We start from the raw sequence: 17645 nt of genomic DNA, 5'->3' as shown, positions 1-17645 counted from the left end.
ATTGATTAGACTACCCTACGCAATCCAGAATGCAAGTTCTCTCCGTCCTGATAACTGATCGTGCAACACCCTCCTGCCACTCACTGAGTAACTCCTTTGAGTGCTGATCAAGCTTGCCCGTACATTACCGAGAAAGCGTTCTAATCGTTTAGTACGCGCCCAGACCTCGATCAGTATTCAGTGCACAGATCGCTCGAGACGAAAACATCGTCATCGACAACAGCCGGAGAACAAAAAGTTTGCACAACAAAAGTCACGTTTTCGGCGCTATCGCCCCTCACCCGAAACTGTGGGCGTCCAAAATGAAGTCTTCAACGATAGCGATAGGACTGCTGCTGGCGATGATCGCCACCTCGTCATCCGTCATGGCCGTCATCTACGAAAAGTACTGCATCCGATTCGAGGAGTCGTACACGTTCAGCGAAGATCGCGTAAGTAAACAGTGCCTTGGGGCAGTTCCTCCAGATAGTGACTCATCGTGGTTTGTCCCCCCTCGCTCAGTTTGTCGGCAAGTGGTACGAGATTCGACGCCTGGAAGATCCGATCCACGATCAAGATGAACACTGCGTTCAGGAAAAGTTCACCCGGTCGGCTAACATGATGGACTTTGACATTGTTCGGTCGGTGCAGGCGAACGCCTCGGCGGAGCCGGTCTATTCTTCCGGAGTGGCCTCACCCCGGGTGTTGGCCAGCGCCGTGGTGCCACAGTTCTACCTGCGGTACAACACGACCAGCCCAGCAGATCCAGGTTTGTAAAAGCTTTTGTGTTGTTTAAAGTAGTGCACAGATGAGAAATCATGAGATAAATTCTTCGAATTAATGATCATGTTACTAAGAAAAATTATGTTTAAAAAAAAACTATTGTATTGCTGTATTCATTTGATTTACATTTGCTGTGTAGATAATAACGATCGATGCAGCAAATAATTGTTTATTCATTTATCAGTCAGTAAACAAACTGTGTGCAATATACAATGTTGCAAAATCATCAAATAGCAGAAGAAGAAAACGGATCATGTGATTGAAAGAAGAGTTGTTTTGCCAAGATATTGGAACACGTCATTTGAAGGGAAATTTAATGTATTTTTCGAAACTTCATTAACCCAGAAGGGTATTTTTTTATTTAGAACATTTTTTTCCTCCTTTTAAAATTTCGGGGTTTTCTAACTTTGCAGGATTATTTTTTTATTGTCAACCAAAAACTAACTTTGTTGGATGGCGTTGTAGGGCTTTGGTGTCTTTTGCAAAGTTGTAGAGGAGAAAATTTCATGATAATGTGTCGAAAGTGCTAAATTTGTAGCTCTTAATATACTCGAGATATACGCCATTAAAAAATGTCCTAAAAATGCTTTTTTGATGATAACTCAAAATATTTTAGCATTTTTTTGCATTTTAGCGGCCTTATATGTTCTGAAGAGTTGTTTATGACATAAAATTACACATCTTTTTCGAAGACAGCAAAATGTTTTGAGATTTTGATTTTTCTGGTTGGTTTCGGTTAGAACAGACTCAGACCAACAAAATGTGTGCATCCATTTCCAAATTTAAAAGTTTTAAGTGATTTAAACACTGTTGTCTCTATTCTGACTGTAGTCCCGATTCACCCCAGATTACGGTACTTGAGAAATACGCCATTTTTGCAAAAATGGTCCAAAAAAGCACTTTTTTGGTAATAACTCAAAATGATAGCATTTTAGCGGCCTTCTATGTTCTGAAGAGTTGTTTATGACAAATGCAAAATGTTTTGATTTTGAAGTTGTTATTTTTTCAAAATGGCGCATTTTGGCGTAATACCAAACAATGCACCTGAATATACACACTTTCAACTACATTTTCCTAAAAATAAATCCGTGTCTATCGGTGTCTAATTTTTTATATCTCTATTTGAATTTGACGGTTTTTAATCAATTTATTTATAATTTTTAAGCGGAATCTTATTGAAAACGTGGTAATAATCGGTTAATTGATGGGTTAATTGATCGATTTTTATGGAAATGCATTGTTTAGGCTTAAAATTATGACACACATTCTAAAATAATAAATAAAAACATGTTTAGCCTAAAGATAATGTAAGTTAAAATTTTAAATAATGGTTCGTATTTAAAATTAAGTATTTGTTTAAATTTTTGGTCATTTTAGAAATGTTGTAGTATTTTTTCATAGACAAAGTCCATTAAAATTGATCAATTTACCCTTCAATTCACCGAATGTCAACTCGTATTCATTATGATTTCGAATAACATTCATAAATAAATTGATTAAAAAACCGTCAAATTTAAATTGAGATATCTAAAATTAGACAACGATGGACACGGAGATATTTTCAGAGAATGTAGTTGAAAGTGTGTACTTTCAGGTTCATTCTTCGGTTTTGCACAAAATTTGCCATTTTGAAAACATAGCAACTTGAAAAAAGACTCAAAATCACTTAAAAATGGTCATTACTCCTCAATAAAGGCTCAAAACATTTTGCTGTCTTTGGCAAAGATGTGTAATTTTATGTCATAAAAAACTCTTCAGAACATAGAAGGCCGCTAAAATGCTATCATTTTGAGTTATCAACAAAAAAGTGCTTTTTTGGACCATTTTTGCAAGAATGGCATGTTTCTCAAGTACCGTTATCTGAGGCGAATCGGGACTGCAGTCTGAATAGGGACAACAATGTTAAAATCACATAATACTTTTAATTTGGAAATGGATGTACACATTTTGTTGGTCTGAGTCTGTTCTAACCGAAACCAACCAGAAAAATCAAAATATTGTGCTCCAACATGGTTAAGAGGCAGTATTTGTAAATGTTGCTCGGTTTGTTCTAGAGGTCGTACCGAGGTGCTCCGATTTGGATGAAACTTTCAGCGTTTGTTTGTCTATACATGAGATGACCTCATGCCAAATATGAGCCCTCTACGACAAAGGGAAGTGGGGTAAAATGGGCTTTGAAGTTTGAGGTCCAAAAAACCCTAAAAAATCTTAAAATTGCTCGCATTTCCGTAAAACTTCATCAATTCCAACTCTCTTAGATGCATTCAAAAGGTCTTTTGAAGCACTTCAAAATGTGTAATAGACATCCAGGATTGTTTCGACTTTTTCTCTTAGCTTTTGCAAATTACTGTCAAAAATGGATTTTTTAAAACCTTAATACCTTTTTGCAACAGCCTCCGACACCCATACTCCCATAGGTCAAAAGATAGGTAATTACATGGACTATAAGCCTATGGAAAAAACTTTTTGGCCGATCGCAGTTTTTCTCATAGTTTTTCGATTTTTCGTTAGTTTTTGCCCTGTAGGCCGCCATAGCGGCACTTGTTGGTCTCAATTTTGTCATATTCGAAATCCTCGGACAATTTCACGTATGTTATAAGTATTGGAGTTGTAAATTTGATTTAAAATATAATTAAATAAAACATTTTTGAAAAACGAAATAGATCTTATTTACCCTGTGATCAATACGTCAAATGCTGTATCAAGTAGGCGAAAACCTGTTTTACCCCTAATTAAACAAATTGTTAAAAAATATTTTAATTCATTCTTAATGGCAATTTTTCCAATCAAATTACTGTTAATACCATAGGCTTATAGTCCATGTAATTACCTATCTTTTGACCTATGGGAGTATGGGTGTTGGAGGCTGTTGCAAAAAGAGATTAAGGTTTTAAAAAAAATCAATTTTTGACAGTAATTTGCAAAAGCTAAGAGAAAAAGTCGAACCAATCCTGGATGTCTATGGCACATTTTGAAGTACTTTAAAAGACCTTTCGAATGCATCTAAGAGAGTTGGAATTGATGAAGTTTTACGGAAATGCGAGCAATTTTCAGATTTTTTAGGTTTTTTGGACCTCAAACTTCAAAGCCCATTTTACCCCACTTCCCTTTGTCGTAGAGGGCTCATATTTGGCATGAGTTCATCTCATGTATAGACAAACAAACGCTGAAAGTTTCATCTAAATCGGAGCACCTCGATACGACCTGTTACACATTGGTGAAAAACTCGCTCTTAAAACTACTGTTCCAATTCGCCCCATGTGTCGCGATTGACCCCAGTTTACGGTAGATCAAATTTAGCGCGTTGGACAAACTTTCATGAAATTTTCTACAATATTGCCAGACATACCAAAGCCCTACAACGCTATCCAACAAAGTTAGTTTTTGGTTGACACCCTGGAAGATCGTCACCCTGTATGTCAATAACTTCAAAAGATAGCCCTTATCAAGTACCACAACTCTTCCAAAGACACCATTTGGCTAGGACGTCAAATAAAGTAGTTATCATTTATTCCATTCAATTTTGCCATTACAAACACTGTGCAATGTTCTATAAAGTTGTAGAGCAGACAATTTCAAAAACTTTGATATTATACATAAGGGGTTTGCTTGCAACCATCACGAGTTATCGCAATTTTCCAAAAAAATTTTTTTTTGAAAAGGTTGGTTGAGTCGATCGTGGTCGTTTATTGTCACCTGCGACAGACACGAACGGCGAAACAAAGAGAAATACAAAAAGTAACTTTTTCAAAATACTGTTTCGTAAAATCCCGATAACTTGTGAGGGTTAAGAGCAAACCCCTTATGTTTATTTATCAAAATTTGTGTAATTGGTTGCTTTACAACTTTGTAGAACATTGTTACACTCAGACAATTATTCTGAAAAGTCAGAAAAATCACGAAAATGTAAAACAAACATTTTTGTTCTACATGAAAAAATACCCTTCTGGGTTAATGCAGATTCGAAAAGTACATTCAATTTCCCTTAAAATGACACGTTCAAAAAAAATACAGCTGATTAACGGAAAATGGCAGTTTTCAAAACTGTTTAGGTGTTTTTTTTATGGCATATGGGTAATTCTCTACCAACTTACACGAAATCGGGAAAACTTTCTTTTCGTAAAATCGCGATAACTCGTGATGTTTATAAGCAAACCTCTTATGTGTATATATTAAAATTTTTGTAATTGTCTTTGTCGAACATTGATACACTCTAAAAAATAACCCTGCAAAGTAAGAAAAAACACGAAATTTTAGAATGAAAAAATTTGTTCTAAATGAAAAAATATCCCTTCTGGGTCAATGCAGATTCGAATAGTACATTAAATTTCCCATAAAATGACATGTTCCAAAAAAATTTACAGTCGAGTAACGGAAAATGGGAGAATTTTGAAAACTTTTTTAGTGTTTTTTTCGATGAAAAATACGTTTTTTCGAAATTCTGAATACGCCATCAAATCGGGCGTCTAGTTTTACACAAAAGTTCCTTTGACACCAAATTTCTATCTCATCACCGTTTCAGGTTGCAAATTATTGAAAAACACCTTTTTTTCGCATGTTCAAAAATGGAAGAGGTCGTACCGCCCCTCCGTCACGAGATATCAAAAAACGGACCTCGGATTCGTGATCAGGGACAAAAGTTACCCCTTAGGACAAAGTATCACGCAAATCGAAGAGGGGTCGGGGCAACTGCTGTGTGAGTTGGCGGAGAATTACCCATATACGTTTTTTTTTTATTTCGAGTACGCCATCAAATCAGGCGACCATCTCGATATTTCGTGCTTGCCATTTCATTAGGGCACATAACTTTTTTAGATAAGAGTGTGTCCCTTTCACACCTTATGTAAACTGTCATTCGAGTGAAAGGGATACACTATTGTTTACAAAAGTTATGTGCCCTTTTGAAATGTTAGGCTCCATTTGTCACTTGATATTTTGAATAGTTTTTGTCAATCTTCCCCCCTTCTCTTTTCCTTCTGAATCGGGCCGGAAAATCAGAGGGCAAAATCAGCTGAAATCGCATTAAAAGCAATCCACTGCGTTTAGAACCATTTTAACACGGTTGTGTTTATTCAAAAATCCTTTGAATTTTTGAAAAATTTTGATGTACAGTACCACAAAAGTCGTTAAAATTTTTGTTTTCACCTAATATTACATTTTTCAAAAACTAATGATGACGAACATTTTTTTTTATTCAAGAGGGCCCGTAATTTAAATTACCATTATTTTTATTTTTGCCCCTCCTCCCCTCGACCCCGGCCAGAGCCGACGGACAAAAACTTTGAAAATATTTGCTTTGGGCTAATTTTTTTTCAATCATTTCAAAAATGATATTTATACAGAAACATGAAGATACTCCATTTTCCATTTTCCAAATCTTTTTTCCCCTGGGCAACTTGTATGCAAGTTTTGCACACATAATTTTCTCTTGTCCCGTAAGATCGTCTTGCCCCACTTTCCCCTACACTTTGATCACATAGTCCAAGAAACAAAATGATTTTTATTCTGATTGACTTTTTTTATAATTATCGTTACATTTTCAGATACCCCAATAGATATCGTCAAAACTGACTACAACAGCTATGCCATCCTCTATTCGTGTCTGCAAATCAACTCAACCACGGTAGCAGGTACATAATTTTAAAAGTCTCGATGTCAACAGCCAACTCACTAACCGTAAAAACACACATCTTTAGAAAACGCCTGGATCTACTCCCGTCGCCTGGACATCCCGAAACCAACCGCCGAGCTAATCAACAAATTCATCGCGACCAAATTCAACCATCCGGAGCACAAGTGGGGCACCACCGTGCAAAGTTCGCCCTTCTGCAAGCCCACGAACATCACCAATTCTTCGCACGGATTGCACCAGCTGTCCTTGCTGTGGCGCTCGCTGGCGGTCCTTTTGCTGGCAAAAATGCTCTTTTGAGTGCCAATCGTGATTTTTTTGTTGTAATTGAGTGTCTGCAAAGAGCTAATATATTCGAGTAGCAGCAGCCATTAGGAGGCTGCCTTTGATGTTTGTTTCAATTAATTATATTTTTATTAAAAATCTCTTTGAAGCTGCGTATGTGCGTACTTTCTGCGATGAAGTTCTCTTTCAAGGGGTGAGATTCAGATGGGAGCACTTCGCGTCTCTAATTGGTAAATTGGTGCTGATAGGGCGTAATTTTACCTCTTTTTTCAACGTAATGGTTCCTGTAAATTTTTCATTAAAAAACTCCCCACAAAAGCGGTGTTTAAAGTTTTCCTTCAACGCGTTAAAAACTTAAACTTTTCAACCGTATTGATCCAACAGCAACCCACAAAATTCATTCTTCAACATTGTTTGCTAGGAACCATCCCGGCCAGCTGTTACTTTCCCAACGAGTGTAGATAATCCGCAAAACAGTTTTATTACAGACACACCGACTGAAAATATTATAATGCCATAAAACTAACCCACAGTGGCACCAACCCGCCCTGCTTTGCGGAGCTTGTAGCAATAATGTTAGGAGGAGCACGGAAACAACCCCCGGAGCAGCTGTAGCCAGTTTGCCATAAAACCACACCGGACGATTAGTCAGCTGGGAACGATTCAGTTGTTGGACATGGGGTTGACCCTCGTCTTCTGGCGGGGTGGGCAACACTTTTAACTGTCATATTGGCCCCGTCACCCCCCTAAGGGATCTCTTTAAAGTGTTCTCGTTACTGGACCTGTTGGGGGTGGAAGTCGAATGTGTTTTGGTTTAAGTTGGCTGTAAAGAGTAGAAGTTAAAAAATTGGATTATGAGGTGTAACAAATTTCCATAATCTTTCAATACGAATGCAAGAAAATCTTTGATCTGTGGAAACTCAGCTGCAGCTAGCCCGCTCAGTAGAACTTCTGTCAGAGTAGTAAAGACAAGAAAAAATGGCACTAGATTGCTAGAGCAAAAACAAACCAGCAGAACTAACTTGCTACTTTTAAATTTTTGCGTAGCTGCTGGCATTACCTGAAATTTAGCTGGCTCCGCTATTTTTTGCCAATATCAGCAAAATCAAACCACGAAAATATTTCTGCTGATTTGGTGTCGGACTTTGCGTGTGGACTTTTTAACTATGGAAAAAGGCATTGCAAAATGTTAGCTTTAAGAAGATTGCCTTCAGATCAGATATATTGAGTTTCAATGATAAAATACCAAAATGTATTCTCTTTGATCCATTCTAGGGATTCTTATTGATCAAACAAATTGAAAAAATCCGATGCTATTGACCTGTCACCGTAAGAATCCTTAGCCAAAAAGCAATAAAACACAGCAGGTCCATCGCCGTTCGGGAATATTAAAATTTAATTGCCGATTTCCACTTTGGCTTCTCGGTAGGGAAATGACCTGTAAATGAACGCAGAAATTAATAATAAAAAGTCTCCCGATGGTTTATGACCCTCGCACGCCTATTCTAATAAATCTTGAGCTTTTAATTAAAGTCTAATATATTTCTTTATTGCCACTCCCCCGACTCGCTCAACCGAAGGGCCAAGATGGCACGGCCTGGGGGAGAGGAGTACAAACTCAAAATGCCACTGAATATGATAAAAATAAAAGCTTCGCGAGCCACTCCGGGCCAAGGACCATCAAGGCGTCGTAATTAGATGGGCTCACCCACACCCTCTGGGGAAGGAAGTAAACTGCCAAACACAGGAGGAGGTTGTTTTCAAGAGGAAAACACGTTGACAGAACCAGAGTGGATACCTTCTCCAATGCTCCGAGAGCCATGTGAGAGCTTTTCCACTTGACTGTGTACAATGCCTTTTTTTTGTGAATTGGCTGACTGGCTGAGGAGTCCCCTTTGCTTTGCATAAGTGGCGGGAAATTTGAGGCGTGAAATTGGCGAGAGCTGTGTAATTGCAGGCAAAATGGGAGTACACAGAGCCTTTGCGTTGCTAGTGTTACGATTTTTTTAAATTGTCTTTTGTCTTTTGTCTTTTGTCTTTTGTCTTTTGTCTTTTGTCTTTTGTCTTTTGTCTTTTGTCTTTTGTCTTTTGTCTTTTGTCTTTTGTCTTTTGTCTTTTGTCTTTTGTCTTTTGTCTTTTGTCTTTTGTCTTTTGTCTTTTGTCTTTTGTCTTTTGTCTTTTGTCTTTTGTCTTTTGTCTTTTGTCTTTTGTCTTTTGTCTTTTGTCTTTTGTCTTTTGTCTTTTGTCTTTTGTCTTTTGTCTTTTGTCTTTTGTCTTTTGTCTTTTGTCTTTTGTCTTTTGTCTTTTGTCTTTTGTCTTTTGTCTTTTGTCTTTTGTCTTTTGTCTTTTGTCTTTTGTCTTTTGTCTTTTGTCTTTTGTCTTTTGTCTTTTGTCTTTTGTCTTTCGTCTTTCGTCTTTCGTCTTTCGTCTTTCGTCTTTCGTCTTTCGTCTTTCGTCTTTCGTCTTTCGTCTTTCGTCTTTCGTCTTTCGTCTTTCGTCTTTTGTCTTTTGTCTTTTGTCTTTTGTCTTTTGTCTTTTGTCTTTTGTCTTTTGTCTTTTGTCTTTTGTCTTTTGTCTTTTGTCTTTTGTCTTTTGTCTTTTGTCTTTTGTCTTTTGTCTTTTGTCTTTTGTCTTTTGTCTTTTGTCTTTTGTCTTTTGTCTTTTGTCTTTTGTCTTTTGTCTTTTGTCTTTTGTCTTTTGTCTTTTGTCTTTTGTCTTTTGTCTTTTGTCTTTTGTCTTTTGTCTTTTGTCTTTTGTCTTTTGTCTTTTGTCTTTTGTCTTTTGTCTTTTGTCTTTTGTCTTTTGTCTTTTGTCTTTTGTCTTTTGTCTTTTGTCTTTTGTCTTTCGTCTTTCGTCTTTCGTCTTTCGTCTTTCGTCTTTCGTCTTTCGTCTTTCGTCTTTCGTCTTTCGTCTTTCGTCTTTTGTCTTTTGTCTTTTGTCTTTTGTCTTTTGTCTTTTGTCTTTTGTCTTTTGTCTTTTGTCTTTTGTCTTTTGTCTTTTGTCTTTTGTCTTTTGTCTTTTGTCTTTTGTCTTTTGTCTTTTGTCTTTTGTCTTTTGTCTTTTGTCTTTTGTCTTTTGTCTTTTGTCTTTTGTCTTTTGTCTTTTGTCTTTTGTCTTTTGTCTTTTGTCTTTTGTCTTTTGTCTTTTGTCTTTTGTCTTTTGTCTTTTGTCTTTTGTCTTTTGTCTTTTGTCTTTTGTCTTTTGTCTTTTGTCTTTTGTCTTTTGTCTTTTGTCTTTTGTCTTTTGTCTTTTGTCTTTTGTCTTTTGTCTTTTGTCTTTTGTCTTTTGTCTTTTGTCTTTTGTCTTTTGTCTTTTGTCTTTTGTCTTTTGTCTTTTGTCTTTTGTCTTTTGTCTTTTGTCTTTTGTCTTTTGTCTTTTGTCTTTTGTCTTTTGTCTTTTGTCTTTTGTCTTTTGTCTTTTGTCTTTTGTCTTTTGTCTTTTGTCTTTTGTCTTTTGTCTTTTGTCTTTTGTCTTTTGTCTTTTGTCTTTTGTCTTTTGTCTTTTGTCTTTTGTCTTTTGTCTTTTGTCTTTTGTCTTTTGTCTTTTGTCTTTTGTCTTTTGTCTTTTGTCTTTTGTCTTTTGTCTTTTGTCTTTTGTCTTTTGTCTTTTGTCTTTTGTCTTTTGTCTTTTGTCTTTTGTCTTTTGTCTTTTGTCTTTTGTCTTTTGTCTTTTGTCTTTTGTCTTTTGTCTTTTGTCTTTTGTCTTTTGTCTTTTGTCTTTTGTCTTTTGTCTTTTGTCTTTTGTCTTGTGTCTTTTGTCTTTTGTCTTTTGTCTTTTGTCTTTTGTCTTTTGTCTTTTGTCTTTTGTCTTTGGTCTTTTGTCTTTTGTCTTTTGTCTTTTGTCTTTTGTCTTTTGTCTTTTGTCTTTTGTCTTTTGTCTTTTGTCTTTTGTCTTTTGTCTTTTGTCTTTTGTCTTTTGTCTTTTGTCTTTTGTCTTTTGTCTTTTGTCTTTTGTCTTTTGTCTTTTGTCTTTTGTCTTTTGTCTTTTGTCTTTTGTCTTTTGTCTTTTGTCTTTTGTCTTTTGTCTTTTGTCTTTTGTCTTTTGTCTTTTGTCTTTTGTCTTTTGTCTTTTGTCTTTTGTCTTTTGTCTTTTGTCTTTTGTCTTTTGTCTTTTGTCTTTTGTCTTTTGTCTTTTGTCTTTTGTCTTTTGTCTTTTGTCTTTTGTCTTTTGTCTTTTGTCTTTTGTCTCTTGTCTTTTGTCTTTTGTCTTTTGTCTTTTGTCTTTTGTCTTTTGTCTTTTGTCTTTTGTCTTTTGTCTTTTGTCTTTTAAATCCACCAGCAGCTTAGAAAGTGGATTTAATAATTCCATCTTTTACGGAATTCTAATAAGTTTACTGTAGAGGGTTATCGAACCTCTTGTGATTGTTTCCAACAAATCAAGACATCAACAGCCGTGTTTACTTGCATAAAAATGTGACAACAAGCCTGAGAACCTTAAGCTGAAACGAAGGGGACGTCCACATCTGCAAAACCAACAACTAGTTACTGCGCAGAGTGCCACCGCCGCCGTCAAGTATTTACGAGCCAAAGCGAAAAGCAATTTTTCCACCAAGCACCTCCCCGGGTGACACAAACTCACAGTGATGCGAATGCCAGCGTAATTTATGTTAAGTAGATTAAAATCTTCCACCTTATTTTTTGCTTTATTTTGGAGCTTCTCCTGCAGCAGCCTCTCAACACTTGGAACGGCAAACTCAACCCAAACCCATCGTCGTCGGAAAAGTGCAAACTTTTCCAACCCTCGTTGTTATTCTATTCGAGAGGGCGGCACACAGATTTTCCAGTTTTGCCATTCGCAATTTGGAGTATCGAAGTACTTATCATAAATTATGCAGCACCAACGGCAGCAGCAGCAGCACAGTCAGTGAAGTGACAACGCGCGTTTCACCGGGGATCTCCGGGTGCCAGAACTTATTTATTCAACGACAACACTTCCTCTCGCATTGGCAGAGGGACCCCAGGAAAGCTTTGGTGTGCGAATTAAATTTTGGAGGAAATTTGGATGCAATCTGTCCCACGACAGGATTTGCACAAATTTTGAAGACCTTTTAGACGATCTGATTAAATCTGAAAGGCAAAATGTATCGAAAAGGGTCGATTGTTGTATTTCAAAATAATCAGAAATACACGAATTTTGTTTTAGAAACTTGTGACGCCTTGCCATATTAAGTTATGCCAATTTCACTTAAGTGCACACAACTTTAAACAGGGTTTCCAGAACTTTTTTGTCTTTTATTAACTACAGGTTATTTTAAATCATTCCAAAATTAAATACTCTGGTTTCGTTGCAAAAACCGGTTATGCTTTGTCTAAACCTTAATCAAATAAACTTGTGCAATGACAAGATTTCTGTAATTTAAAGTCGTCATATAAAGAACGATTAAACCTTAAGTTAAAATAAAACATATCAAAGCTCCCAATCCATTACCCCACAACACCTGAAACTGTTTTAACATGTGCGGTCAAGGTCTGATGTTAGCTGTTTTGGCAAAAAAGTAACGTACGTAGAAACAAAAACCTTAGAATCTCACCAAAACTTTCCACAAAACTCGTTCAAAGCCAACAAAACAACACCATAAAAAAAGATAAGTATCATGCTCACCTATGGTGGCGACGAAAGTTCAAATAAAATTCACCCACTTTACGGTCAGACATTCCAGCTGCCCAGTTTGTCAGATTTCCATAATTTAATCCTCAGAAAAAGGTTACCTCAGGCTTGGTGCGGGAACAACGCTTGAGCGGAAAGTTGTCCAAAATTAGAATACTTTGGAGAGAGGCTAGCGGGGTCGTATGACCCGGAAGCCTGGTGGACTGATATAGCCGAGAGTGGAATAAAAGTTTTCCCGGGGAAAATATTTACAACCCATTTTAAAATTGCTTCATACTCTATTTACCCTGTGTATGGGGGGGGGGGGGGGAGCTGCGTCTACCAGTGTGTGTAATTCTGGGCCATAGAGAAGTTTGCGCCCAGCAAATGGGGTTAAGCTGGTTAGGGAAAGTTTTCGGTGAAGTTAATTTCATTCTATTATCCGGGCCGACTTGTGATTTTGAAAGCACATGGCAGAATCGTAACAAGATATTTTTTAATGTTTTCAAACACATTTTTTAAAATTTGGAACATTTAAAAAAAAGATGCAATGACATGGGTGACATCCGACACTATCTGAGATGTCTCATAGCGTATATAACGTGATAACGAGAATAAAATGCGTTTTTTTATATTGAGCGCTTGGAAAATATTAAATTTCTGCCTAAAAAAAAAGAACAAAAGGAGCCAAACACTTTGGCAAAGTTGTTCTCTGGAATACAAACAATAAGTTTCACTTGGTTTCAATAGCTGTTAAGTCCCATCAACTGCCATTTCTGCAGCTACCCCTTACAGTAGAATTCCTGCCAGAGTAGTGGAGAACTACGCTGTGAACAGCGAAAAGTTTAGCTAGATTTTCTGCTGTCAAATATGTTTGCCAGTAATTAGCGAAAACAAACCAGCAGAACTGAGTCGCTGGATTTGATTTTGCTCAGCCGCTGGTTGTAGCGAAAAATTTCGCTGGTTTAGTTAAATTTTTCGCAAGTATCAGTAAAATCAAACCAGGAAAATCCTTCTGCTGATTTGGCGATGGATCCTCTTTCCGAATCAAACCCATGATCCTCGACTTACTAAGCGGACAGTTAAACCATTCAGCCAAGCCTGCTACCTTCTAACCATAAGCAACCTGATTTTTTTGTTGAAAAAACGTCCATTATGTCTTTTTTACATAAGATAGGTTTATGGTTTACTTTTGGAAAAACGCTTTACTCAGAAATTTTTAAAAAATCGCTTTTGAGGTGTAGAGATTGTCCTAGAATAAAATCCTAATACTAATTTGAAGGTTTCGATGCGCTCCTTCAATTTTATTTCGGCCCGAAAACCGGAAATCATAGCCTGATTTTTGAGAGCTCTTTTCTGAAATACTTGAGCGATGTCTGTATCCGCTTTTAATAATTTGTACCTTTCATCAGTGCAAATTCGCTCGTAAAACCAACGATGCCAGATTATTTTATGGGAGATCTGTATTTTCTTGAAAATAAATCTGTATTTTATCTGTATCATATCAAATTCGAAGCCACAGAACATTTTTTGAATTTTTAACAGCAGATTTAAGCTTTTTAATCATATTAAAGCATAATTCAATTACTAAATTATTGAAATTTTAAAATTAAATCATTAAAAAAATGAATATGAGCAATTCTCTACCAAAACCGGAAATGGATTTCATTTGCTTTTTTTATTTGGCTCAAACTTTGGGGGTCTTCCCTATGACCCAAGAAGCAATTTTGTCCATACAAAAATGGTACGTTCATATTCAAACAGCGGTAACTATTGAGTAAATTTTCTGATCAATTTGGTGTCTTCGGCAAAGTTGTAGGTATTGTTGAGGACTTTTGGGGAAAAATAGGCACACGGAAAAAAATTGCAGATTTTTTAATCAACTTTTTTTTACAAAAACGCAATTTCCCAAAATATGTTTATTTTGATTTTCAAGATTTTTTGAAATGTTTTAGGGGACAAAAATCCGCAACTTTTGAGCCATATAGAAACATGGTCAAAAAATCTGCCGCCGAGTTATGAATTTTTGAAAAAACAATGATTTTTGGAAAAAAAATCGAAGTTTCATGCAAAAACAAGTTTGACATTATTTTTTAATGCAAAATTGAATTTGCAATCGAAAAGTACTCTACAATTTAATTGATAAAGGGCTTCGTTTTCAAGATATAGCCACGGAAAGTTCGATTTTAGCGAAATATTTGCAGTTTTTCGATTTTTTAAAATAGTGACCATGAGTGACCATTTCTAATTTTTTTAAAGTTCAGGAAATTTTCTATAAAATTTTCTAAGAGACATTAAAGATTGGACCTCTGGTTGCTGAGATACAGTGGCTTAAAGGAAAAGAAACACGAAAATTGAAGTTTTCAAAGTCTCACCCAAACAACCCACCATTTTCTAATGTCGATATCGCAGCAAATAATGGTCCGATTTTCAATATTAAAACATGAAACATTCCTGAAATTTTCCGATCTTTTCGAAAAAAATATTATGAAAATAATTAAATCAAGACTAACATTTTAAAAGGGCCAAAGTTTGAACATTACGCCCACTTAAAATGCTGGTCTTGATTTATTTTTTCAAAAAATCATAACTCGGCGGCAGATTTTTTGACCATGTTTCTCTATGGCTCAAAAGTTGCAGGTTTTAGTTTCCTAAAACATCAAAAAATCTCGAAAATAAAAAAAAATACTTTTTTAGGGAAATTGTGTTTTTTGTAAAATAAATGGTGATTAAAAAATCTGCCATTTTTTCTGTGTACCTATTTTTTCTCAATAGTCCTCAACAATACCTACAACTTTGCCAAGACACCTAATTGATCAGAAAATTCACCCAAAAGTTACAGCTGTTTGAATATTTACGTTCCATTTTTGTATGGACAGCAGCCACACTTGTATCCCGAGCAGGGGTAAATAACACGGGAATACCTAATTTTGGTATTACTTGGGCAAATAACAGGGACCAAAATGTACCCTTGGTTGCCCAGTAATAGATGGTAAAATACCATGAAATCATACCAAAATCTTGTATGTGGAAAGGCACAACAATACCAAACCATGTTATTCCAAGAGTAAAATAATGCCTCAAAATAAAACCATTTCAATACCAAGTTGAGGTCTTCTGGATTTTTTAACATTGCTGGAATACCAAAACTTGGTATTGCCATGGTTTTATTTTTAGGTATTCCCGCGCCCTTGGAAATCAGATTTTGGTATTCCTGTGGTTTTCCACATACATGATTTTGGTATGATTTCATGATATTTTACCATCTAATACTGGGCAGCCAAAAGCACATTTTGGTCGCTGGTATTTGCATAAGTAATACCAAAATTTGGTATTTTCATACCATTTTTAGTGCAGCAGTTGCAGTTAGTGAAAAAACGAAAATGATCCATATGCAACAGCCAAATCTTCTCACCTGATGATTCCATGTTGTTCTTAGTGATATTCTTCACCACATCGAATTCATTTATTCTTGACGATTCTGAAAATAACAAGATTGAAAAATAAGGATTGAAATTCACCAAAATTCAATAATCTGTTGATTAACTCGTTTTTCAAAGTATTTGGTTATCCCGACTTAGAGAAATTTCAACGTTTTAAAAAAAATCTTAGTGGGTAAATCAAAAAAATATGAAAATCAGCTTTAACATTTTTGGGTTTCAAGTGAATTAAAAATTATTTATCTCGTCAAAATTTATAAAAAAAAAATCCATAGTTTCAGAGGAATTTTATGAAAACTTTCAATACCAAAATAATCCAGGTTTTTAAGCGAAGATGGCGTTCGAATGGTGAACGTCCGAAATATCAAAACCTCGCAGTAGCACCAACATTAGAAAAAAAATGTGGCGGTCATGCCATTACACACTTTTTTCTTAATGTTGGTAACACTGCGTGGTTTTGACATTTCGGGCGTTCACCATTCGAAAACAATTTTCGCTCAAAAATCTGGATAGCAAAATGTGCCATCCTGACATAGAAAATTTTCCACAATTTCAAGTCATTTCTTTAGGAGGTATATCAAAAATGTTTAAAACCAAGTTTGAAATTTCCGTTTTTCAATGAGAGCATTCGCTTTGTGACATCATTTTAGCGCAAAAATAATTATTTTGTAAAAATTGGTCAAAATTTTCCCATAGTTTCAGAGGAATTTGATAAAATACTGTAATACGAAAAGAATACCAAAATGTGGTGTTCAACCATTGACAAATTCTGCAATTTTGCAATATCAAAACAATACCTTAAATTGGTATGATACCACATTTTGCTCTTGCATAATCCTTAAGACAAATTTTAAAGGGTCCAGGAATAACAAAATTTGGTATTGATACCAGAGAAAGGTATTATTACGCATTTCCCTTGTTATTTACCCATGCTCGGGATGGGTGAACCAATGACACGAAATAGCTTATTTGATCATAAGGAAAGCCCCCACAATGTTTGAGCCAAATAAAAAAAATCCAAAAACTTAAAATGGTCGAAATTGGCCGATTTTGTAGAGCGTTGCTCATCTTTGTTCATCTCTGAAGCATTTTTTTTTAATGAAAATAATTCTTGAACAATCCTTAGCTTTGGTTGCTGAGAAATGTTCTAGTATGTTACGAAAAATAGCTTTATCCAAGTTTTACCCAACACGCCGAAACTTACGTGAAATATTTCTAACTGCAGAAGGTCAAATCAAACATTTAAAACTGAACATTTTCAAAGCCCCCAAATGTGTATGGAGACTTGTATTGAGAAATCAAAGCCGCGAAATGCTTGAGAATTGCATGGTCAATTTATATTGATCGAATGCTTCAAGGACTTAAAGGAAAAAAAACCATTAATATCCGCAAATTAAAACTGCGGTTAAGTTATTGAAACGACTTCGGCTACAAACATCGGTCAGCCGTTTCCCCATTTCAGCCTTCAATTGACATATTTTGTACCATTTGATTGACCCAAAATCGTTGCGTGGAAATGGCGCACGTGTGGTAAAATGTCACCGGGGTTTGGTTTTGTTGCAGCCTCTGCTACAGCGGCATATTGGTGGGAGGCAAAAATTTGCATAACAATGTCCACGGCACCGCATTATGCAATAAATTAGCATTCACGATTGCACAATCATCGGTGCGTTAATTTTACTGGCCATTTCCGGGAACCGCGTTTTTTTTTTTTAGTTTAGTTTGTTTATTATTTCTAGCAGTGTAAGGTTTCCACCTTTTAAAATTACTGCTTTCGATGTTACATTGGTTCTTTACATAAAATTTGATAACCTAAATGAAAAACTACATTAAAAACTAAAATTTCAAAACTAGGATTTCACTAGACGGATTAGTCCTCAGGCACGTGTCATCTTCCTTGTAGTCGTCATGGGTTGTATTTCTCAGCGTCGTCCAGGGTTCGT

General features: G+C 35.9%; 1 protein-coding gene across 1 annotated transcript; it reads left to right on the top strand.

Annotated features, from left to right (window-relative positions):
• Positions 1-133: 133 nt before the first annotated feature.
• Positions 134-6780, top strand: LOC120418773 (apolipoprotein D-like). The gene is made up of 4 exons (XM_039581252.2): positions 134-431; positions 502-748; positions 6306-6392; positions 6459-6780. Exons 1-4 carry the CDS (start codon positions 303-305, stop codon positions 6689-6691), a joined length of 696 nt encoding a protein of 231 aa, XP_039437186.1. The 5' UTR covers positions 134-302; the 3' UTR covers positions 6692-6780.
• Positions 6781-17645: the final 10865 nt, after the last annotated feature.

The sequence above is a fragment of the Culex pipiens genome, chromosome 3, assembly GCF_016801865.2.
Source record: "Culex pipiens pallens isolate TS chromosome 3, TS_CPP_V2, whole genome shotgun sequence".
Taxonomy (NCBI): Eukaryota; Metazoa; Arthropoda; class Insecta; order Diptera; family Culicidae; genus Culex; species Culex pipiens.
This window is presented reverse-complemented; position numbering and strand designations above follow the sequence as displayed.

Excerpts from the sequence above, each read along its gene's own strand:
- LOC120418773 (XM_039581252.2), top strand. The coding sequence starts at position 303 with ATGAAGTCTTCAACGATAGCGATAGGACTGCTGCTGGCGATGATCGCC. Across the intron at positions 432-501 it reads ACACGTTCAGCGAAGATCGC|TTTGTCGGCAAGTGGTACGA; the intron begins GTAAGTAAACAG and ends CCCCTCGCTCAG. Across the intron at positions 6,393-6,458 it reads CAACTCAACCACGGTAGCAG|AAAACGCCTGGATCTACTCC; the intron begins GTACATAATTTT and ends ACACATCTTTAG.